Source organism: Aegilops tauschii, chromosome 1 (genome assembly GCF_002575655.3).
Source record: "Aegilops tauschii subsp. strangulata cultivar AL8/78 chromosome 1, Aet v6.0, whole genome shotgun sequence".
Lineage (NCBI taxonomy): Eukaryota > Viridiplantae > Streptophyta > Magnoliopsida > Poales > Poaceae > Aegilops > Aegilops tauschii.
The window spans coordinates 377066188-377086914 of NC_053035.3; the positions used below are offsets into that span (position 1 = coordinate 377066188).

The 20727-nt window shown below is 47.8% G+C and overlaps 3 protein-coding genes across 4 annotated transcripts; 2 read left to right on the forward strand and 1 right to left on the reverse strand.

Annotated features, from left to right (window-relative positions):
• Nucleotides 1-309: 309 nt before the first annotated feature.
• Nucleotides 310-3354, forward strand: LOC109739007 (uncharacterized protein At5g49945). The gene is made up of 3 exons (XM_020298087.4): nucleotides 310-1460; nucleotides 2473-2676; nucleotides 2762-3354. Exons 1-3 carry the CDS (start codon nucleotides 429-431, stop codon nucleotides 2987-2989), a joined length of 1464 nt encoding a protein of 487 aa, XP_020153676.1. The 5' UTR covers nucleotides 310-428; the 3' UTR covers nucleotides 2990-3354.
• A 2670-nt stretch (nucleotides 3355-6024) lies between these two features.
• Nucleotides 6025-7978, forward strand: LOC109739005 (uncharacterized). The gene is made up of 4 exons (XM_020298084.3): nucleotides 6025-6286; nucleotides 6368-6473; nucleotides 7307-7455; nucleotides 7566-7978. Exons 1-4 carry the CDS (start codon nucleotides 6146-6148, stop codon nucleotides 7659-7661), a joined length of 492 nt encoding a protein of 163 aa, XP_020153673.1. The 5' UTR covers nucleotides 6025-6145; the 3' UTR covers nucleotides 7662-7978.
• Nucleotides 7979-8215: 237 nt separating this feature from the next.
• Nucleotides 8216-14344, reverse strand: LOC109739006 (embryogenesis-associated protein EMB8). 2 transcript variants are annotated; one of them, XM_020298085.4, is made up of 14 exons: nucleotides 13923-14344; nucleotides 13730-13819; nucleotides 13222-13289; nucleotides 13051-13148; nucleotides 12829-12918; nucleotides 12555-12677; nucleotides 12393-12470; nucleotides 12061-12146; nucleotides 11546-11594; nucleotides 11362-11418; nucleotides 10041-10171; nucleotides 9874-9957; nucleotides 8936-9002; nucleotides 8216-8860 (listed from the first exon to the last, which is right to left on the reverse strand). In XM_020298085.4, the coding sequence occupies exons 1-14, from the start codon at nucleotides 14165-14167 to the stop codon at nucleotides 8348-8350; spliced, it is 1779 nt and encodes a 592-aa protein (XP_020153674.1). In that variant the 5' UTR covers nucleotides 14168-14344; the 3' UTR covers nucleotides 8216-8347. The 2 variants fall into 2 exon arrangements, with proteins under 2 accessions (XP_020153674.1, XP_020153675.1); XM_020298086.4 differs by having other exon boundaries at nucleotides 13051-13142; nucleotides 13923-14289.
• Between the last annotated feature and the right edge of the window lie 6383 nt (nucleotides 14345-20727).

The following is a 20727-nucleotide window of genomic DNA, read 5'->3' on the forward strand; positions in this document are numbered from 1 at the left end:
GTCAACGTGCCAGCCAAGACATTGAAATGCCATTATGACGATTTTTATACTTGAATCACTCGGTAACTGCACTTTCAAAGCCTAAACGACAATTTTCAAAGTTTTCAAGATCTATGCGGGAGACAATCAAAATAGTTTGGGGACATAATACAATGCACTTCACTCTTTTTGACATAAAAAATGTGAGGCCCCGAGGGCATAATTGTCTAGTCGAGTTCACAGTTTATCAGATTATCAGATCAGATCCAAGCATCCAAGATCCAACGATCAACAACTCCCACGGCTCCACGGATCTCTGACCTTTATCTCCCGATCTTTCACACGCCGGCAGCAGCGCCAGCAACACATCCGGGGTCTCCCCATCATCTTCTCCGTCACACCTACCAGCAGAGGAGAGGAGAGGGATCTCTCCCTCCGCCTCCCCATCCATGGCGGCGCCGAGCTGGATCCGGCTGCCGCGCGCCACCGTAATCCTGCTCCTGCTCGCCCTCCACCTCTCCCTCTCCCTCGCCGCCCAGTTCGAGGGGTTCGACTCCGACGAGCTCCCCTCCGCCGCCGCCGCCGACGCCGCGTCCTCCGACGATGACGACGAGGGGCTCGACCTCGACCTGCCGCCCCCTCCGCCCATCACCGTCTCCGTCTCCGCCCCTTCCCCTCCCGTGACCACCACCACCACTGCCGCAAACCCTAACCTCACCCCCAACCCCACGGTCACGCCCCCGAATCGCACTCCCTCGCTCGACTTCTGGGACGAGGACGAGTTCGAGGGCATCCCCGTTCCGGAAGCGGCGGCCTCCGGCGACTCCTCCGCGCCGGCAGAGTCCGCCCCGTCAGATCCCTCCGCCGAGGAAGCGGCCGAGGCGGCGCCGGCCGCGCCGAGGGGCCCCGCGGAGCTCATCCGCGCGTTCGCCGTCGAGATCGCGTGCGTCAGCTTCCTGATCTGCTTCGTGCTCAACTACTTCACCGGGAAGCGGCAGAACGAGGCGATCGCGCTGGCCTGGGCCACCAAGTTCGCCACCAGAGACTCCATCTTCGACAAGAACTTCAGCCTCCTTGGCACCGGCGACGGGAAGGACACGCCGCTCCTGCTCAAGGAAGGGCAGGACGTGTTTAAGTTCTACGCCAGCGGCAGGCGCTTCTGCCAGGGGGTGCTCGCCACCATGGAGATGCGTGCGCGGCACGACCTGCTGTCCAAGCTGCTGGAGCTGGTCTTCCCCAGGAAGGACACCATCACGTTCGAGGTGGTGATGAACGAGGACGCCATGGACCACGTGATGGTGGCTGTGGCTAGGAAGAAGGCCGCCAAGGCGATGCAGAAGGAAGAGAGGGATCTGCAGAAGTTTGCCTCTGTTCTCGCTCCTGCACCCGCTGGGAAGAAGTGGGTTGCAGATGAGCTTGCAGTAGTGGCCGAGTCAAAGGAGGTTGCTGGGGATATGATCACCGAGGCTGTGCTGGATCAGGTGAGAGTTTAATTGCTTACCTCCATTCAGAATTTGCATCTTATAGATACAGCTGAACTGGGTAACATAGTTTAAACCGAAACAGGTATCCTGCTGATTTAGACTTTCTTTATGAAAACATCATAGGTAATCTAAATTAGGATTGAGCTAGTATAACTTTGAATTGTTTAAGAACAGCCCAAAAGGAGAAAGGTTTATTTGAGAACCCAACACACTCTCTTGAATTATGATGTCATTAATCACAGATATTGGATTCGGATTATGCGTGAGATAACTTATAAATTACTGAATCGAGCTTTAACTTCCAGAGAGAATTAGCATCAAACAATTCCCATGTTTATAACTAATATTCCACGTGGGTAGCATCTTGTAAGATATTATAGTATTGATGCTATATTATCAAGTGGCGACAAAAACTGCCTGTTTTTAAGCTAGCAAGTATCGACCTATCATGGCAATGTCTTTTACGTAAGGTTTTATTTATTTTGGACATGCCATATTTGTCTGGGAATGGTTTTTCGAGCAGCTTTTGTGCATATGCAGATGTTGTGCTGCATGATGAAGCCTCATTTGGATATGGAAGGGATGTCTGGAGCCTTAAAGCCTAAAACTGTACCCCAGACACCATAACTTTTATGACTGAATTAACTCGTCAGTTTTAATACATGAACAAAATTATGTGCATTGTGTAGCCATTCTGCTTGGAAACAGATAGCTTAGTGTGGGATTTTTGTGTGTATAAGCTGGCCTTGGTATGGTCAGCTTTATTGAAAAAGTAGATTTGATCTCAAATAGCAGGTACAATAAAAAGGAAGCTAGTTTTTGCCCCCTGATCTTGGTTGTAAGCACCCAGCCATGAGCATAAGCCTGCTTAAATGATCTTCCATAAAATCTGAAAAATATCGATGGACCCTACTACGAGGTTATTGAATTTAGTGTGACTTTGCGATGATTGAGCAATGTTACACAGTGCCCTACATCTATTTGATGTTCTCACAATTTTTTTCCGCAGGTGCTTGGTGAGAAGGCTTTCGAGAAAATGGGGAAGTGGTTCATCTCACTTCATTTTTCAGATCAACTGGCAGGCTCTTACAAGAAAGTCCTCTCATTCAAGTTTGTGCTGCCAGATGCAAACAACATGGCTGATATGACAAAATTAGTTGCTCTTGTGCCATTCTACATTGATTTGGTTGGACGCTACAAGCTGAGCTCACATGTAAGCACCAACTTTGTTTCTTCCTCTTGGTTCACAGGATTTCCAGTTATATTTTCTAAATCTTGCTATCCATGCTGAACTGCAGGCGCGCTCGAAAACAGATGCTGCTAGGACAAAGGCCGCCCAGGAGGCTTTCAGGGAGCTTCAGGGTGTCAGGCAGGAAACCCTGCTGAGGAAAAAGGCCGAAAAGAAAAAACTCATGGAAGAGGCAGAGGCCAAACTGAGCGCCGAGGTACTCCGGAAGAAAGAGGAGAAAGAGCGGAATCGGCAGATGAAGAAGGGGGCGCCCAAAGTTAAAATGCTACGCTCTTAATAACATGAAGAATCTGTCATAGTTATTGGCTTTCGCTGTTCACTTGCTGATTAGCCTATCTGTAGTTCAGCATCGGCTAGACTCTTTTATGTTGAAAATTTTCCATCAGCCTCCCTGGTATGAGAATCAAGCGAAAGTAAGAGAAAGAAATGCTGACAAGATGCCCGGTGAAAGTGTTTTCGTCGCAGGTTGGTTCAGTCTATCTGATTCGGGTACACAGCAGCTCATTTGTAAGGAAAAAAAACTCAAGAAGACGCTTCCCTGATTTGCTGTGTAATATGTTGATAGATCTGTGGTCAGAAACTACACTTGGATTACATGGTTTCATGTTTAAGCAGCCGGCTTGCTTGCTGTTAGCCTGTTAATGCTCACTTTACGCATATCTTTTACCCCACTGGCAGCATAGGTTTTATCTGCTTCAGTTTTTTGTGCTGTGCCTGGAAATAATCAAAAATATTCCCTCCGTTCCTAAATATAAGTCTTTGTAGAGCTTTCATTATGAATACATACGGATGTATATAGATGTATTTTAAGTGTAGATTCATTCATTTTGCTCCGTATGTAGTCCACCTAGTGGAATCTCTACAAAGACTTGTATTTAGCAACGGAGGGAGTGGTTTGATGATGCTATACTGTGTTACTCCGTGTGTAAATAACATGGTGGTTGATGCTATGCTATGCTCTCGTTGTCTGTCTGCCGGCGGAGTGACTGGCGTGGTGCTCTTGAGGAGTGCACTCTGCTCTGGCTTCCCTCCATCGCTGTAGCATTCTAAGGTTTGACCAAGTTTCTAGAAAAAAAAACATATACAGCTAGAATATTAAAATACATATCTTTAGACACATCACAAGACGTACTTTCATATTGTATATATTTGGTATGCTAGATATAATTAGATTTCTCTATAAACTTGATCAAAGTTTGTATAATTTGACTTTTCAAAAAATCTATATGCACTACATTACAAAACGGAGGGAGTATAATCATCCTCTTCGGCAGTTTCTTTGCACCAGCGCTATGTTTTTGTTCAAGCTGCCCTGATTGACAGTTTCTTTTTCGCACGGCCGTACTTTTTGAGGCAATATTTTGACGAATTTGACCTTAAACTGTTTTTGAAAATACTTCACACCGCTGATCCTTTTGTGCAGCGCCCGACTACAAGATGCTGCACTCAACTGTGCAACTCGTTACAGCTAGGCGCTGCACAGTGTAGTGCAGTGCCTAGTCGTCGGGCGCTGCACAGTTGCGGCGTCTGAGTGTTAGGCCAGTGGCGGAGCTTGAGCCAAATATATGGGGGGCCATGGGCTGGAGGGGGGACAAACCTAGCTATTTCAGCTGTTTAAAGTGGAAAATAGGCCTAATACAAAGAAATATATACAAAGAAAATTTGTGAGGGGGGGGGGGGGGCATGGCCCAGGTTGCCCCTCATGAAGCTCGGTCACTGTGTTAGGCGCTGCACAGTAGAGTGCAGCGCCTTGCTGTCAGACGCTGCACATTAGGGGTTAGCTGGGTGAAAAAAAATCAGTTTAGCTAATGAAATAGGTCATACTAACTGATACCTAACCCATCATCTGGTCTACGGCTCCCCCCCCGCGTCGCTCCCGCTTAGGCGACTCGGGTGGGTCTCCAACCCTAGCCGCCCCCGCTCCCGAATCCACCTTCCCTCACCCCGCCGCTGCCGCCGGAGGACGCCGTCGGGATGCGCCCGGGGGCCGACGGCGGTGGCGGGGATCCTCCTCTCTCACGGGTGGTGAGGAGCCCTTGTGCGTGCGGAGGCGCGGCAGATCTGGCGGCGGCGGTGGCTGGCCCTGTCGCGGGCGACGACGACTGCGGCGCGTCGGGCAGCCCGGTCACGGGCGGCGGCGGGCGGCGGCTTGCCTGGCTCGGGCAGCGGTGACTTATACTGTGGCAGCGCGTCATCCGGCTTCGGATCGGCGGCGGCGTGGAAGGCCTGGTGGGCGGCTTGGCGGCACCTTCGGTCAGATCTTTTCTGGCCGGTGCAGCCGGCGGTGGTGGTCATCTCTTCCGTCAGAGGTGGTCGCCCTGAGGCTGGGTTTTCGGATCTCCAGATCCGTCATCTAGTACCGGCTGTGAGTCGGAGAGACATAGTTGCCAGTGAAAACCGAGCCGGCGGCGGGCGATGGCGGAGTTCTGCGTCGTTACCTTGATGAAGGCATCGTCATGTGATTACTGTCGACCCACTCGTACTGCTCTAGGGGAAACCCTAGGATCTGGTCTTCCAGATCGGACGATGACGGCACTGCGGTGTCCTTTCTCTCTTAGGAGCATCATTTGTGAAGCAGCGCTGGAAGTCAGAGGCAGGAGGTGGAGTGGCTTCGTCTTCCACGGAGCTTCAGTGGAGATGTCAAGTCATGCCTGACCGACAGGTGCTATGCTTTGTCATGCCTGGTCGGCAGGTGCTACGCACGACTTCAAGCTGTGTCGGCTGGTGGTACTTGGCGGCATGGTGCTGAGGTGTACCGGTGGCGACCGTGACGTGCTCATTAGTTCGCGCGCAGGGAGGTGGTGCCGTTGGACGCTGTGGTGGCGTCGAAGACAGCTAGACCGGGCAAGGTTGATGCGTCAATACAGCTCTGAAGATGGAGTGATGGCAGTTGGCAGCGGCGGCCTCTGAGAGCGCGCCAGACCGGTGTGTGCCCCATACCCGGCAAGTGGCTTGGTTGGGCCCTCAGGTCTTAGATGTTAGCCTTGGCTGCGAGATTTGTGGTATTAGGCCCGGACTATAAGCATCCCTTCATCAACTGGATAGGAGTTGCGACAGATGTTGCCTAGACGGTGTCTTCAGACTTACTGTTGTATTTCTTTGTAAGGTCTTTTGTGAATAATTAATAAAGTGGCTGCATGCATCGCCCAGATACAGAGGCAGGGGGTCTTCCTCCTTTTCTAAAAGAAACTAATGAAATAGGTTTGTCTTTAGGTCAAATTTATGCCTTTTGCCTTTTTTTGACATCCATGGGGATGCTCTTCCCAGTACAGTAGATCTGACGAGGGCATATACTTGGTACTTGGGAAAGCATCAAAGCTGTACACCGCGCAACGGGGAAAACGGCAGAAGGAAAACGCGACCTCTCTCTCTCTCTCTCTCTCTCTCTCTCTCTCTCTGCGGCAACCCGCACTCCGCCGCCGCGCGCGATCCAATGGAGGAGGTGCAGGCGGCCGTGACGGCGCACCTGGACCAGGTGTCAGGCCTCGTGCAGGCGCTCTCCTCCGAGCTCCGCAGCGGGATCGGCCCCGCCGCCGACAGCCTGCTCGCCTTCGTCCGCGCCGTCGACTGGACGGTACCCCGCGAAAAATCTCCCTCTCTCCCCGTCTATTTTTCCTTCGGAGCTAACTAACGATTCGCGTCGCCGCGTGTTCAGGAGCCATGGCTGGTGTGCTTGATGGCATTCCACGCGGGCCTGCTGCTGACGGCCGTCGGGCTGAGGAGGAATGCCAACCTGCAGTTCTTCTTCTTGTTTCTTGCTTGTGAGTTCTCATCTCTGGGACAGGACAGACACAGACTTGTAAATTTTACCGGGAGTGTGGCTATGATTTATGAGTTCCAACTACTAACCAAGGCAGCTTTTGTCCAATTTTGGCTTTACTAATGTTTCATATCACTATATAGGAGAGCAGTATGTAGTCCAGTTATTCGTGCAGTCCGTTTTGTATAACTCAATTCTTAGTATAGATTGAAACCTGAAGATAAAAATGAGTATGTGGAGGTTTTCAATTAGGGCATGATCCACTAATTGGCTCATTGCAGGTAGCAATATCGCTGGTCTAGGTGTATCTCGCTACCTTCGGCACATAACTGAATGCCAGCTTTGTGCTACCATAGATGTCGTATTGTATTGCCGCTCTAGTTCTTGCCACAAGAGTTAAGGTTTGACAAAATTGTGACATTGCCTTATCTAAGATTCGATGCCTTGGCACAAAGATTAAACATTCAGAATATCGCAATGAATTGAAGGGCATTGAATGGGAACGATGTGAGAAATTCAGCTTGTTACAGTAGAAAAGTGCTAGGCTAGAACAGCTTATAGTATGACGCAGAGAAAGCATGCTATAAACTACTAACAGTTTTAATTACTTGGGAAAAATTCCGTGGAACTGTAGTTGTTAGCATGTGCTCCTCAACTTTGCTTTAATTTTTAGCGTACAGCTTTAAGCCATAATTTGCAACACAAGTAATTTCTAGTGTTTTGAGAAGGACCAAATGAAGCCAATACAGCAGGTTGCAATAAGATCTCTAGGGCAGGCACCTGGCCTTTTGATCTACTGACATTCTGATTGGTTCCACGGTTTCCTGTTTGCAGATTCAGGGGTGTATCTAGCTGAAAAGATAAACATCTACCTAGCAGAGCACTGGAAGATCTTCGCCAGCCGGAATTACTTTGACCGTGCTGGAGTTTTCATCTCCGTTGTTTGGTCTGGCCCCCTTGTCTTCATATCTATCGTCACCGTGGTTAGTAAAAGACCTTATATGTTCCGAAGTAAACCTTTTCGTCTATTAGAGTCTGCGATCAATTTGCGATTCAGCTTTGTTTACAATCCAAATCTTTTTGACGGTTCCAGGTTAGCTCTCTTATGACACTATGTCAGTTAATGGTGAAATGGAAGAGAGCAGAACTAAGGCATCGGGGTCGTCTTGCTCGTGACAAAGAGGAATGATTTAATATCCTATTTTGGAAGAAGGGAAGTAGAGTGTTGAATTGTTGATCTTAGTCAGTGCTTGGATCTCAGAGGGATGCGCAGTTACCAAGTACTGTAAATGCTTCATCTGCTATCAGCATAGCATGTACTCCATCTTCAGCTGCTCTTTCTTAGTAGTGTATTTCTATTATTCCCTGGGGTCATCAACTTGGGTAATGGTTAGGTATACGGAAAACTAGATAGATGTTGTATCTGGCTCCATCCTGTTTTATTTGTAGCTAACCCGACGATGTAAGTTTGTTTGATATCTGGTATGATACATCTGCAAAACCACACATCGATACATTTTTTCCCTTTTTTATGCAAAGGTTATTTTCTGTAGCGAAATGAGTGCTAAATATCATATGGATATAAGTATAATATAAGAAGCTCCGAATAGAAAAAATAACACCAGAACAAGCAAAATGCAGGGAGGTCTTTACTACTACTTCTGTTCCTAAATGTTTAAACTGCCAGATCGTCTTATATTTAGGAACAAAGGGTGTAATTCCTAAAACATAAACTTGGAGGAGTAGCATGCCAACTTGACCTTTTATTATTTCCTTTCAGCACTGATGGACAAATATGTGCATCAGTGGTTATTGCCAGAATTTTACATATTACAAGCGAAACAAATTTGTGTAGGCAGAAACATCACAATTTCTTTAGCCTCTTAACAACCGCTTGGCTGGCGAAGAATTCCTGAACTTCTTCCTATACAAGAAAAAACCTAGGGTACCGAGCAAGGGCCAAGATGTTACCACAGCAATGTAAGCCAGCCACCAGACCGACCTCCCCTGGGATCGAATGAGCTGGTTAATGGATTTCTTAACGGGGGCGATGGCATCTCGGATTTTATCTGTGGAGAGCTCTTCTCTCTGCTCTTGTGACCCTACAGGGCCTTGGGCAGACGGTTCATTATCCTCTGTGCCGCTTGTATTCTTCACCGCACTGTGACTCTCATCCTGTGACACACTGGTGATCCCATTCTGTTGTACATTAACCCTCCCATCACTGCCTTCCATTTCACTGACAATCTGCTTATGCTTATCCAAGGATTCATGAATGTTGGTATCCTCGTTTGTCACTGCAGCTACCATTCCATCTTCCATGAGATTAACATATGGTCCCTTATCGATGGATGATTCCAGCGGAGATTGCAATCCATGCTCTTGAGTCTGCATGCAAATATTGTTGAGTTATATCATGTTATCGAAGATGATTTGTGATCTATTAAATTTAATAATCACCACCTTCTGTCGATGCATGCAAGGACTATCATGTAGAGCAGAGAAAAACTCGGAGACAGGTTCCACCCACCTATAAAGCACAGAGAAAGACATTATCAGATACCACCAGATAGAATCTCAGGCCGCATCAAAAGTTAAAAAATGGAAGGTGCGAGAGCAAAGGAAATTGAAGAGTAGCAGTTAAAACGATGCAACTTCGTCCCTGCCCCTGCCCAATGCATTTGTCATACAGAACGTAATTTAGACATGTGCACATTCTAATACTCCCTCCGTCCCAAAATAAGTGTCTCAACTTTGTACTAAATTTAAATGCATAGACATCTTAAACACCATCCCTCATTCCCTTGTGTGTGTGTGTATGGGGGGGGGGGGGGGGGGGGGGTTCCTTTCCTTCAACAAATTTCTTAGGTGAAAGAAGAAACACCGAGGTGCAAAAGCGGAAATGGAGACAGCCAACGCTGACCTCTTTTTAGAAGAAAAATAAACAGTTACAAACTCCTCAAATAATCTGAAAATAATTACACATGTACATATAGATGTCTAATACTACCTCTGTAAAGAAATATAAGAGCGTTTAGATCACTACTTTAGTGATCCAAAAGCTCTTATATTTCTTTACGGAGGGAGTAGTATGTACGTACGGATTTCATCAATATATCTTTTCAGCTCTGGTGTACGCAAAAAGGACAAATATGTGGATCACAGTTAGAGTAACTTTTTTTTTTGGAGCCACGAATGTTTTTTGTGTGTAGCCTACAAATTAACAGATTTTAAAGTAAAACTTTACAGTTATGTGAACACATCCATATGACCCACTATTATTATTTTTGGATATTTTTCAAACTTCACACTACTTTTTTGCATTTTCCAAAATACCAGGCTCCATGGAGCCCATGAGCCAAATTGCTGCACTCCAAGGAGGTTTAGTGAATGAAACTTACCATAGTCTTCCAGCAGTTAGGCCTTGAAAAAACCCAAGATGGCCACCATTAGGTGTAGTTGCCAAAACAATATTCTTATTTGCCCTTAATCACAAAATGTGGACTTCATCAATACACAGAACTAGAAATGTTTAAGATAGTGAGCTTGTGTAAGACTAGTTACTTGCCTGCATTCATCCCAGGGAATGGCCTCCCTTGTGCAAAGGGGGTCATCTAAAGCACTGATACAAAGCAACGGAACAGACACGTTACCAATATAGTTTGCACAGCTGCACTTGCGGTAGAATGTGTCCACTGTCTGGAAAAATGATTAGTCGGTGCATTAGTTTTATTACTTATCCGATACTTAAGCTATTACAACCGCAGGAGGAACAAACATCAATTCCCATGAACAAAACTTGACTTCAAAAGATTCACAGCATTATTCTCAATTTGCATTAATAAGTTGGTTGGCTCAAGCATTTTATCCATACAAACTCACCTATTTGGTTAATGTTTAAATTAATTTGAATCTAGATTGTAAATAAGCTGCAGTACACATTCGAGTAAGGCAGGACTGCCTGATATTCCTAATAGTGGCCGTCACATATCCATCATTGTGCTGCGTTGCAATAAATGCCACAGCAAATAGTGTCCATTTCATTCTTCTTTCCCAATGAAAAAACTGCGAAGTCCAAGGGTCCACCTAAAGCGTGAAACCTGGACCCCAACTATTACTACAACTACCAGCAGCACGCATTTCAAGCTGTGCTTGTCAAATGCAGATTCAGTCCATTCAACTGGTGAGGCCACAATTGTCGTAACCAATCCACCCTCAATAGAATCAAAGTCTGCTGTGAATGTTATCAAGAAAGAATCTCAAGTCTCAACTTCTCAAACATGGGATAGCCGGATAAACCCCATTTTATGCCCCCTGTATTTTGCCATTTGTTTGCTCACTATAACTAACCCAATGGTTTGCTATTTAAGTTGCAAAAGTAGGAGTTCCCTGGGTCAATCTCGGTTGATCCGTGTTTAGATTTATTTTTATTTTTATTTTTTCAAGGGTATAGAAGTTCAATGCGAACAGTAGGTGATGCTTTGGTGGAAATGGCTAGAATTCTAGCACGGTTCTTGTGGGACAGTGCAAGGAAGTTCAAAATTTTGGTCCAGTGCAAATTAGGTACTTCCAACTAGTTAACGACTACCCAACTTCTTTTACAAATATTTGGTTACTTATCTCCAAAAAAATGATTTGACACACTAGTTTATGAGAAACTATAATTCAGGTTTGCATTCCCGCCTAGTTCAAATTTTAAGGAAGCGATCCACAATTTTTTTCTTCTTGAACAAAACAAATGTGATTTTGCATCATTCAACTCTAACCCTCATTATATATAAAACAATCATTAACGTATTTAATCAAGTAGTAATGCGAGGAACAATAAAACTTGATGCAACTTATTATTTTAGGCGAAGTAATATTATTGCTAGCATTAGAAATAATACCTCGTACTTTGCAACAACACAAGTTGCATGATGGTCAAATTCCCGGGTGGAGCGTGACTGATAAGGAGGGAAAAGGAAAGGATAATCACGGCCCTTTTCTGTGACCAGCATATTACTATGATAACTGCTATTGACCATGTAACTATGAAAAAAAAATAGACCACCAGGTTAGCACATTGCATACCGACGTAATAGCTTCCCAGTTTGCAAGTCGTGACAAGACTGGTTGATGTCTGCAAAAAAATAAAGAAAAGGCCAAAAGATGTTCATAACAGTCCGGACTCGATTGATCTGTGCAGAGGCTAGGGGGTCCCATGGCCGTTTTCACGATAATGTCTCCAATGATTTGCAAATGAAGAAAATAAGTTTCAACTAGGATCACAAAACCTGTGTAACTGATAAAGCCTATATCTTGGACTGTTTGCTACTGCGACCAATGGTTATCCATCACCATTAATGTTTGTTGGCTCGTAACTCAAACAAAGGATACACTGTTTGCCCCATTTGAAAAGTTCAAAATTGTATCAAAGAACAATCTAATTAGCTGTTGCAAAGAACGTTGTCCTAAATAGTAGAGATCCATATAGGTAAATCATCATGGAAAATAATATAAATATGAAATGATTTCTTATGTAATCAATAATCTCGATTACCACTAAAGTATGGGAATGTTTAAATGTCTCAAGAGGAAATACATACAGTTTTGCATATCCTTTGAGACCAATTGCAAGAGCTTTATCGTAACAACGCTGCACTAGCTTGCGAGAAATAAATCTGCTAGTCACCTGCAAATGTGGTATACCAAATTATTATGACAAAAGCAAACTGAAGTCTAAGGGAAGCACTAGGCCAATATCATTTGTTGTTTAGCCTTTAGTGTGCAAACAAAAAGAAATAGAAGAATAGAGAGCCGATGTTATTTGAACAGCGTGAAGTGTAGAGATTTAGATAAAAGTATTCCTGCATAAGAACAACAATAACCCACAAATGTGTAAAAGATCTGCACAATAGGCTAACTGTGGCTCACTAACCAGAAGATCCCAGGGTGAACAAATAGATGCAGCACCAGCTACAGGAGTACTTCCACCCTCTTCTCCCAGATACTTGACCTGAATGTGCAATTTAAAAAAGTATAGAATTAAAATAGGTTTTAGAATATTAATTGATGTAAAAGAATATATAACAAGGTCTACCAGAATATTGGCGCCTAAGCTTGTCCCAACAGTGAATAGTGGAGCCTCTGGGTACTTTTGATGAAGGTAATTAACAACTTCACGAATATCTTCTGTCCATCCGCCATTGTAAAAGCAATCGGACTGCCAGAGAGAAAAACCAAGAGTTGTGTAAAAATTGCAAGCTGAACATATCCAGCCTCTGATGTCAATGAAGTCCTTTTAGGTGTCAGGTCGTATATTCAAGGTGTAACAAGTGCATAATTGATTTATCATATTGCATGAGAGAACTTACTGTTATGGAGATGCCACCCAAACCCCTGTGATTGCCTACGACAACATTCCATCCATTGCTCGCCATAGAAAAGACCAAGTGTTTCACATACTAGACATCAAAACACCTTGTTAAAATCAACCAATAAAGGTAGCCCAACACCATGTGTGGGTCTGGGTCATAATATCAACTTCAGTTATTATTTAAACCAATCAGTTTGGTAAAGCAACTATCAGAACTTACAGCGGCAGTAGAATCACTAGTTAATCCAGGCACGACAACAACAATGGGTGTTGAATCATCACTAGAAATAGTTCCATCACAAGAACTGCCATCTGCAGCTGCAACATACCACAAATGGTCAGGCACCCCTTGCTTGCCGAGCAATCTCGAACTATCCAAAATTCTCAGAACCTTCAGAGTCAGAGGCTAGTAGCCAATCCAAAGCAATGGTTCCACCATCACGAACTGTGTACAGCTGCCTGCAATACAACGAGTTTAATCAATGTACTAACTAGAATTGTGAGCCTAGCTCTAACTTCATCTTCTGAGGTTCAAAAACACGTGGGTATCTGGCCTATGGAAGGTAGCGTTGGACAGGAGTATGCTGTAAAATTGCTCAAACTGAAACAAGTGAATGCCTAAACATTGTCTAGTAGCCTGCAGATTCTTAATTAATTATTATTTCAATCATCTCTATTTTTCTTCTGGAAATGTAGGGTGCAGTAATATAAACAGCACTATTGGATGACCAAAATCGTAAAACATAACAGTTGCATCAGAATCACCCACCCAATGTACAATCACAATCTACGAACATAAGTGGAGGGACACCATGAACAAGTAGTACACCTGGACTGGACAAGTAGGGCAATCAAATGTTAATGCGGCATACTACACAACATGGATTTACTTGGCCTACCTTCTATACGTGACGGAAGGCGGTCTCCCCCAGATGCCCAGGAACAGCGTCTGCAGATGAGGGCTCGCCAGCCACGGCGTCGCCAGGTACCTACGCGGGCAAATTTCGCAATATTACAGGGTGAATCACAATCAAAATTCTTCCAGCAGAGACGAATTGATGATCCGCAGGCCCGGAGGAGGCCACGTCCCACCTGCCGTGGAGGGAGCGGCACTTGGCGGCGACGCGGTGGTAGACCTGGGAGTCCGGGTGGTAGGTGAGGGCGACGCGGCCGCCGCGGAGGCCGCGGAGCAGGTCGCCGAGGACGTGGAGCTCGAGGAAGCGGTAGAGGAAGGCGGAGGCGAGGAGGAGGGCGGCGAGCGCGTAGCGCTCGAGCGGCACCAGCGCCGCCGCGCGGAGCAGCAGCTCGGCGGCCGAGTCCTCGCCCGCGGTCGCCATCGGCCCGGGATTCTGCTGGCGCGTTCGATGTCGATGGCGGGGAGGGGCACGCGTGCCAGTGATGCTGGATTTTATTTTTCTCGAGACGTTACGGGAGACTGATGCCGTTCGTGGAGAGACGTGAGCTGTTTCGTCGGTTTGGACTGACGGGGAGGACAAGCGGTGCGCGGGGTGCGACGGGCGGGAGCGCATCTGATGCGAGACTTTGGACTTGTGCCGTTGTGCTCATTTCGTGCTTTCCTCCTGCCTGATCTGAGAATTAGAGCATCCGGCCCGGCATCCCTCGTATTTATCATTATGCATTCGCGTATCTCATATTCGGCGCCTTATATCCATACTATTTATGTACACGTTGATTTATCCTACGTTATCAAACGGCGGACAACAAAATTAAGCTGCAAAGGTACGTAAGACCGGCTACAAACGGACATAACATACTTCACAACTTCCAAAAGATCATAGTTCGTCCACTGACAAGTTCATAAACTTCTACAACTAAAAACGATCTAAACATTGAGGAGGAGGGGGGGATCACCACTTCCTCGCCGGTCCTTTGCCCTTCCGACCGCCGACGCAGCTGTAGGCGTCCGCGGCTGGTGAAGGGTCTTGGTCGTCGGACGACGAGGTGCAGTTGTCGCCGCCGTCGGAGTCGGAGTCGGAGAGGATGACGAGCACCTTCATCCGACGGCCCGCCCTGTCCTGCTCCCGCTTCAGCCTTGCCACCCGAGCCTTCTCCACCGTTGCCTCCTTCGCCTTGCGCTCCGACTGCTCAATAGCTAGCTGGAGCGCCTTGGCGTTCTTTCGTCGGAGGCGGCGAGCGTCCGTCTCCACCGTCATGACGGAGCGGCGGTACACCCAGGCGAGGAGACGCGCGTCCTCGTCGGCGTCCGGCTCCGTCCCGCGGCGGCGGCGCGCGGACTGCTCTGCCGCGTCCCTCTCCCGTGCACGCTGCCTCTCGTGGCGCACGCCTCCGACTCCGGAGTGTGCGTGCGGGCCGGAGGCGCGGGCACAAGCACCCAACGCTGGTCGCGTGGAGGAGCGGCCGACAGGGGAAGAGGACGCCGCGGGGCCGGGCCGGACTCTGCTGACCAGGCGTCGCTGCGCGCGGGCCCAGCTCCGGTGTCCGCGCTGCGCTGGCGCGGGAGGTGCGGCGACGCTCCAGATCCGGAGCTGCCGTCGGTCTCCACCTTGGACCGCCCCAGCGCAATCGGAGGGCCATCTCCCCCTCGTAGTCCAGCTCTGAGCCGGAGTCGCTGCCAGAGCTGCTCATCGTGGTGGATGGGATCAGAACCGGAGAGGGAGAGGAGTGGACGGAGCGAGAGAGGGAGAGAGTGAGCTAGGGTTTGAGCTCGCCGCCCGGATTGGGTTTTTTGTGGGGTCCGTGGTGGGTCGGGCCTGTCAGGCGGACGCTGAGGGAGTTCTGGATTACGGGGTCCTCGGGCGTCCGGGCTATGTGACATGGGCCGGACTCGTGGGCCGTGAAGATGCAAGATAGAAGGCTCTCTCCCGTGTCCGGATAAGGTTTTCCTTGGCGTGGAAGGCAAGCTTGGCGTGCGGATTTGAAGATTCCTTTTTCTGTAAACCGACTCTGTACAACCCTAGCCCCTTCTGGTGTCTATATAAACCGGAGGGTTTAGTCCTTAGGGGCGAGGATAATCATAATCATACCGGCTAGACATCTAGGGTTTAGCCACTACGATCTCGAGGTAGATCAACTCTTGTAACCCCTATACTCATCAAAGTCAATCAAGCAGTAAGTAGGGTATTACCTCCGTCGAGAGGGCCCGAACCTGGGTAAACATTGTGTCCCCTGCCTCCTGTTACCTTCATCCTTAGACGCACAGTTCGGGACCCCCTACCCGAGATCCGCCGGTTTTGACACCGACATTGGTGCTTTCATTGAGAGTTCCACTGTGCCGTCGTCGAAAGGCTCGATGGCTCCATCGATCATCTACAACAATGCTACCGGGAACGAGATTTTTCTCCCCGACCAGATCTTCGTATTCGGCGGCTTCGCACTCCGTGCCAACTCGATTGGCCACCTGGAGCAGATCGACAGCTACGCCCCTGGTCATCAGATCAGTTTTGGAAATCTGAACTATGTCGCTGATATCCGAGGAGACTTGATCTTCCGAGGGTTTGCGGCTTCAACCACCGCTCTGACCTTGGATCCGGAGCGTCACCAGGTCTGAAGATGGGAGATTAGAGCCCGCCAGACTCTCTGCGGCTGCAGAGTTCAACACAGGGGGACCGGAGGGAATAGTGTCACCAGCAATCATCATAAAGCCAGACTCTTTTCCGAACACTAGCCCTGGACCCTCTCAGCCCGCGTCATGCGGGCTCAGCCAGGGAACTTCGGTCCCTGCCCAAACCTCGCTCTTGAACAAGGCTCTGGACTTAATGCGGTCCCTCGCCATTACAGAGGAACCACTTTCTAATTGCGCCCAGCCCGGACTAGGGGCTGGAAATAGGGAACTTTACTTCCCACCCACCACCCACTTTATAGCCACTGTCGAGGATCTAACCGACATGCTTGATTACACCTCCGAAGACATCGACGGTATGGACGACGATACCGGAGAGGAGGAGGCCCGAAACCCGCCGTTCACTGGACGCTGGACGGACACTTCCTCGTACGATGTGTACATGGTGGACACACCTAAAGAAGGCGACGGTGATGAGGGGAAGGACCCAGTTGAGGATGAACCTCCTGAGATACCACCCAAGCGTCGACGTCACCGGCGCCGCTCTAAATCGCGTCGCGGAAAAGACAACAATACCGGCACCGGAGACAATGATACTCCGGAGAACGCCGAAGACCAAGAAGACCCTATCGAACCAACATCCGAACAGGATGATCGGGAGGACGGGCAAATTAGCCCTGACGAGCAACCAGGGAATGAAGACTCGGAGGATAGTAACTATTACCACTCTCCGAGGACGACGTGAGCCTCGGCAATGAAGATTTCATCGTGCCAGAGGAACCCCTCGAACAAGAGCGCTTTAAGCGCCAGCTAATAGCCACGGCGAGAAGCCTAAGAAAGAAGCAGCAGCAGCTTCAAGCCGACCAAGATCTGCTCAACGACAGATGGACAAATGTCCTGGCAGCCGAAGAATACGGCCTTGAACGCCCAACAAAGAGTTACCCAAAGCGTAAGCTGCTACCCCAATTCGACGATGAGGCGCTAGAGCCCATACCACCCGCGCGTAACGCGGCTGACGGACCTGACCGACCACCATGTGTCCAGGACAAAACGGCAACTCAAGCCGAACACCAGCCCGTGCCACCTCGCCGAAAAAGCAGAGAAACAATAGCTCGGGGATAGACATACGACCTACGATAGGACCTGGAAAATAGAGCAGGTTAGACAAGATCAATCTACGGATCACGGGGGTATGCCCCGGTGCGTGAGGACGGCTATCAAGCCTGGCGCGACAAGCAACACCACGCCCGGGCCGAAAACCGCATACGGACTTCGTCCGAACTGCGCCGTGATGTTGCCCGATACAGAGGCGCCGCACACCCGCTATGCTTCACCGATGAGGTAATGGAGCACGAATTCCCAGAAGGGTTTAAACCCGCGAATATTGAATCATACAATGGAACAACAGATCCCGCAGTATGGATTGAGGACTTCCTTCTCCATATTCACATGGCCCGCGATGACGATCTTCATGCCATCAAATACCTCCCACTAAAATTAAAGGGACCAGCTCGGCACTGGCTAAATAGCCTGCCAAAAAACTCCATTGGTAGCTGGGAGGACTTGGAAGACGCCTTCCGTGATAACTTCCAAGGTACATACGTCCGACCCCCGGACGCCGATGACTTGAGTCATATAGTTGTTGGGGAACGCAGTAATTTCAAAAAAATTCCTACGCACACGCAAGATCCATCTAGGTGATGCATAGCAACGAGAGGGGAGAGTGTTGTCCACGTACCCTCGTAGATCGAAAGCGGAAGCGTTATGACAACGCGGTTGATGTAGTCGTACGTCTTCATGATCCGACCGATCCTAGTACCGAAAGTACGGCACCTCCGCGATCTGCACATGTTCAACTCGGTGACGTCCCACGAACTCTAGATCCAGCTGAGGTCGAGGGAGAGTTTCGTCAGCACGACGGCATGATGACGGTGATGATGAAGTTACCGACGCAGGGCTTTGCCTAAGCACTACAACGATATGACCGAGGTGGAAATCTGTGGAGGGGGGCACCGCACACGGCTAAACAATCAACTTGTGTGTCTATGGGGTGCCCCCATCCCCCATATATAAAGGAGTGGAGGAGGGGAGGGCCGGCCCTCTCATGGCGCGCCCAAGGGGGGATTCCTACTCCCGGTGGGAGTAGGATTCCTCCTTTCCCTAGTTGGAGTAGGAGAAGAAGGAAGAGGGAGAGGGAGAGGAAGAGAAGGAAAGGGGGGCCGGCTCCCCTCCCAATCCGGATTGGGCTTGGGGGGCGCGCCCCCACCTTGGACGCCTCCTCCTCTCTCCCACTAAGGCCCATTAAGACCCAATGACTCCTCGGGGGATTCCGGTAACCCCCCGGTACTCCGGTAAATGCCCGAACTCACTCGGAACCATTCCCATGTCCAAACATAGCCTTCCAATATATCGATCTTTATGTATCGACCATTTTGACACTCCTCATCATATCCGTGATCACATCCGGGACCCTGAACAACCTTCAGTACATCAAAACACATAAACTCATAATACCGATCATCATCGAACGTTAAGCGTGCGGACCCTACGGGTTCGAGAACTATGTAGACATGACCAAGACTCATCTCTGGTCAATAACCAATAGCGGAGCCTGGATGCTCATATTGGTTCCTACATATTCTACGAAGATCTTTATCGGTCAAACCACATAACAACATATGTCATTCCCTTTGTCATCGGTATGTTACTTGCCCGAGATTCGATCGTTGGTATCCTCATACCTAGTTCAATCTCGTTACCGGAAAGTATCTTTAGTCATTCCGTAATGCATCATCCCGTAACTAACTCATTAATCACATTGCTTGCAAGGCTCATAGTGATGTGCATTACCGAGAGGGCCCAGAGATACCTCTCCGATACACGGAGTGACAAATCCTAATCTCGATCTATGCCAACTCAACAAGCACCATCGGAGACACCTGTAGAGCATCTTTATAATCACCCAGTTATGTTGTGACGTTTGATAGCACACAAGGTGTTCCTCCGGTATTCGGGAGTTGCATAATCTCATAGTCATAGGAACATGTATAAGTCATGAAGAAAGCAATAGCAACAAACTAAACGATCATCGTGCTAAGCTAACGGTTGGGTCAAGTCAATCACATCATTCTATAATGATGTGATCCCGTTAATCAAATGACAACTCATGTCTATGGCTAGGAAACTTAACCATCTTTGATTCAACGAGCTAGTCAAGTAGAGGCATACTAGTGACACTCTGTTTGTCTATGTATTCACACATGTACTAAGTTTCCGGTTAATACAATTCTAGCATGAATAATAAACATTTATCATGATATAAGGAAATATAAATAACAACTTTATTATTGCCTCTAGGGCATATTTCTTTCAGTCTCCCACTTGCACTAGAGTCAATAATCTAGATTACACAGTAATGATTCTAACACCCATGGAGTCTTGGTGCTGATCATGTTTTGCTCATGAGAGAGGCTTAGTCAACGGGTCTGCAACATTCAGATCTGTATCTATCTTGCAAATCTCTATGTCTCCCTCCTTGAATTGATCACGGATGGAATTGAAGCGTCTCTTGATGTGCTTGGTTCTCTTGTGAAATCTGGATTCCTTTGCCAAGGCAATTGCACCAGTATTGTCACAAAAGATTTTCATTGGACCCGATGCACTAGGTATGACACCTAGATCGGATATGAACTCCTTCATCCAGACTCCTTCATTTGCTGCTTCCGAAGCAGCTATGTACTCCGCTTCGCACGTAGATCCCGCCACGACGCTTTGCTTAGAACTGTACCAACTTACAGCTCCACCGTTCAATATAAATACGTATCTGGTTTGTGACTTAGAGTCATCCGGATCAGTGTCAAAGCTTGCATCGACGTAACCATTTACGACGAGTTCTTTGTCACCTCCATAAACGAGAAACATATCCTTAGTCCTTTTCAGGTATTTCAGGATGTTCTTAACCGCTGTCCAGTGATCTACTCCTGGATTACTTTGGTACCTCCATGCTAAACTAATAGCAAGGCACACATCAGGTCTGGTACACAACATTGCATACATGATAGAACCTATGGCTGAAGCATAGGGAATGACTTTCATTTTCTCTCTATCTTCTGTAGTGGTCGGGCATTGAGTCTGACTCAACTTCATACCTTGTAACACAGGCAAGAACCCTTTCTTTGCTTGATCCATTTTAAACTTCTTCGAAACTTTATCAAGGTATGTGCTTTGTGAAAGTCCAATTAAGCGTCTTGATCTATCTCTATAGATCTTGATGCCCAATATATAAGCAGCTTCACCGAGGTCTTTCATTAAAAACTCTTATTCAAGTATCCTTTTATGCTATCCAGAAATTCTATA

Coding starts and splice junctions, on each gene's coding strand:
- LOC109739007 (XM_020298087.4), top strand. CDS start 429: ATGGCGGCGCCGAGCTGGATCCGGCTGCCGCGCGCCACCGTAATCCTG. Junction 1,461..2,472: donor CCGAGGCTGTGCTGGATCAG/GTGAGAGTTTAA, acceptor TTTTTTCCGCAG/GTGCTTGGTGAGAAGGCTTT. Junction 2,677..2,761: donor GCTACAAGCTGAGCTCACAT/GTAAGCACCAAC, acceptor GCTGAACTGCAG/GCGCGCTCGAAAACAGATGC.
- LOC109739005 (XM_020298084.3), top strand. CDS start 6,146: ATGGAGGAGGTGCAGGCGGCCGTGACGGCGCACCTGGACCAGGTGTCA. Junction 6,287..6,367: donor TCCGCGCCGTCGACTGGACG/GTACCCCGCGAA, acceptor CCGCGTGTTCAG/GAGCCATGGCTGGTGTGCTT. Junction 6,474..7,306: donor CTTCTTCTTGTTTCTTGCTT/GTGAGTTCTCAT, acceptor TCCTGTTTGCAG/ATTCAGGGGTGTATCTAGCT.
- LOC109739006 (XM_020298085.4), bottom strand. CDS start 14,167: ATGGCGACCGCGGGCGAGGACTCGGCCGCCGAGCTGCTGCTCCGCGCG. Junction 13,290..13,729: donor CCTTCCGTCACGTATAGAAG/GTAGGCCAAGTA, acceptor GTTGTATTGCAG/GCAGCTGTACACAGTTCGTG. Junction 12,471..12,554: donor GCTTAGGCGCCAATATTCTG/GTAGACCTTGTT, acceptor TTGCACATTCAG/GTCAAGTATCTGGGAGAAGA.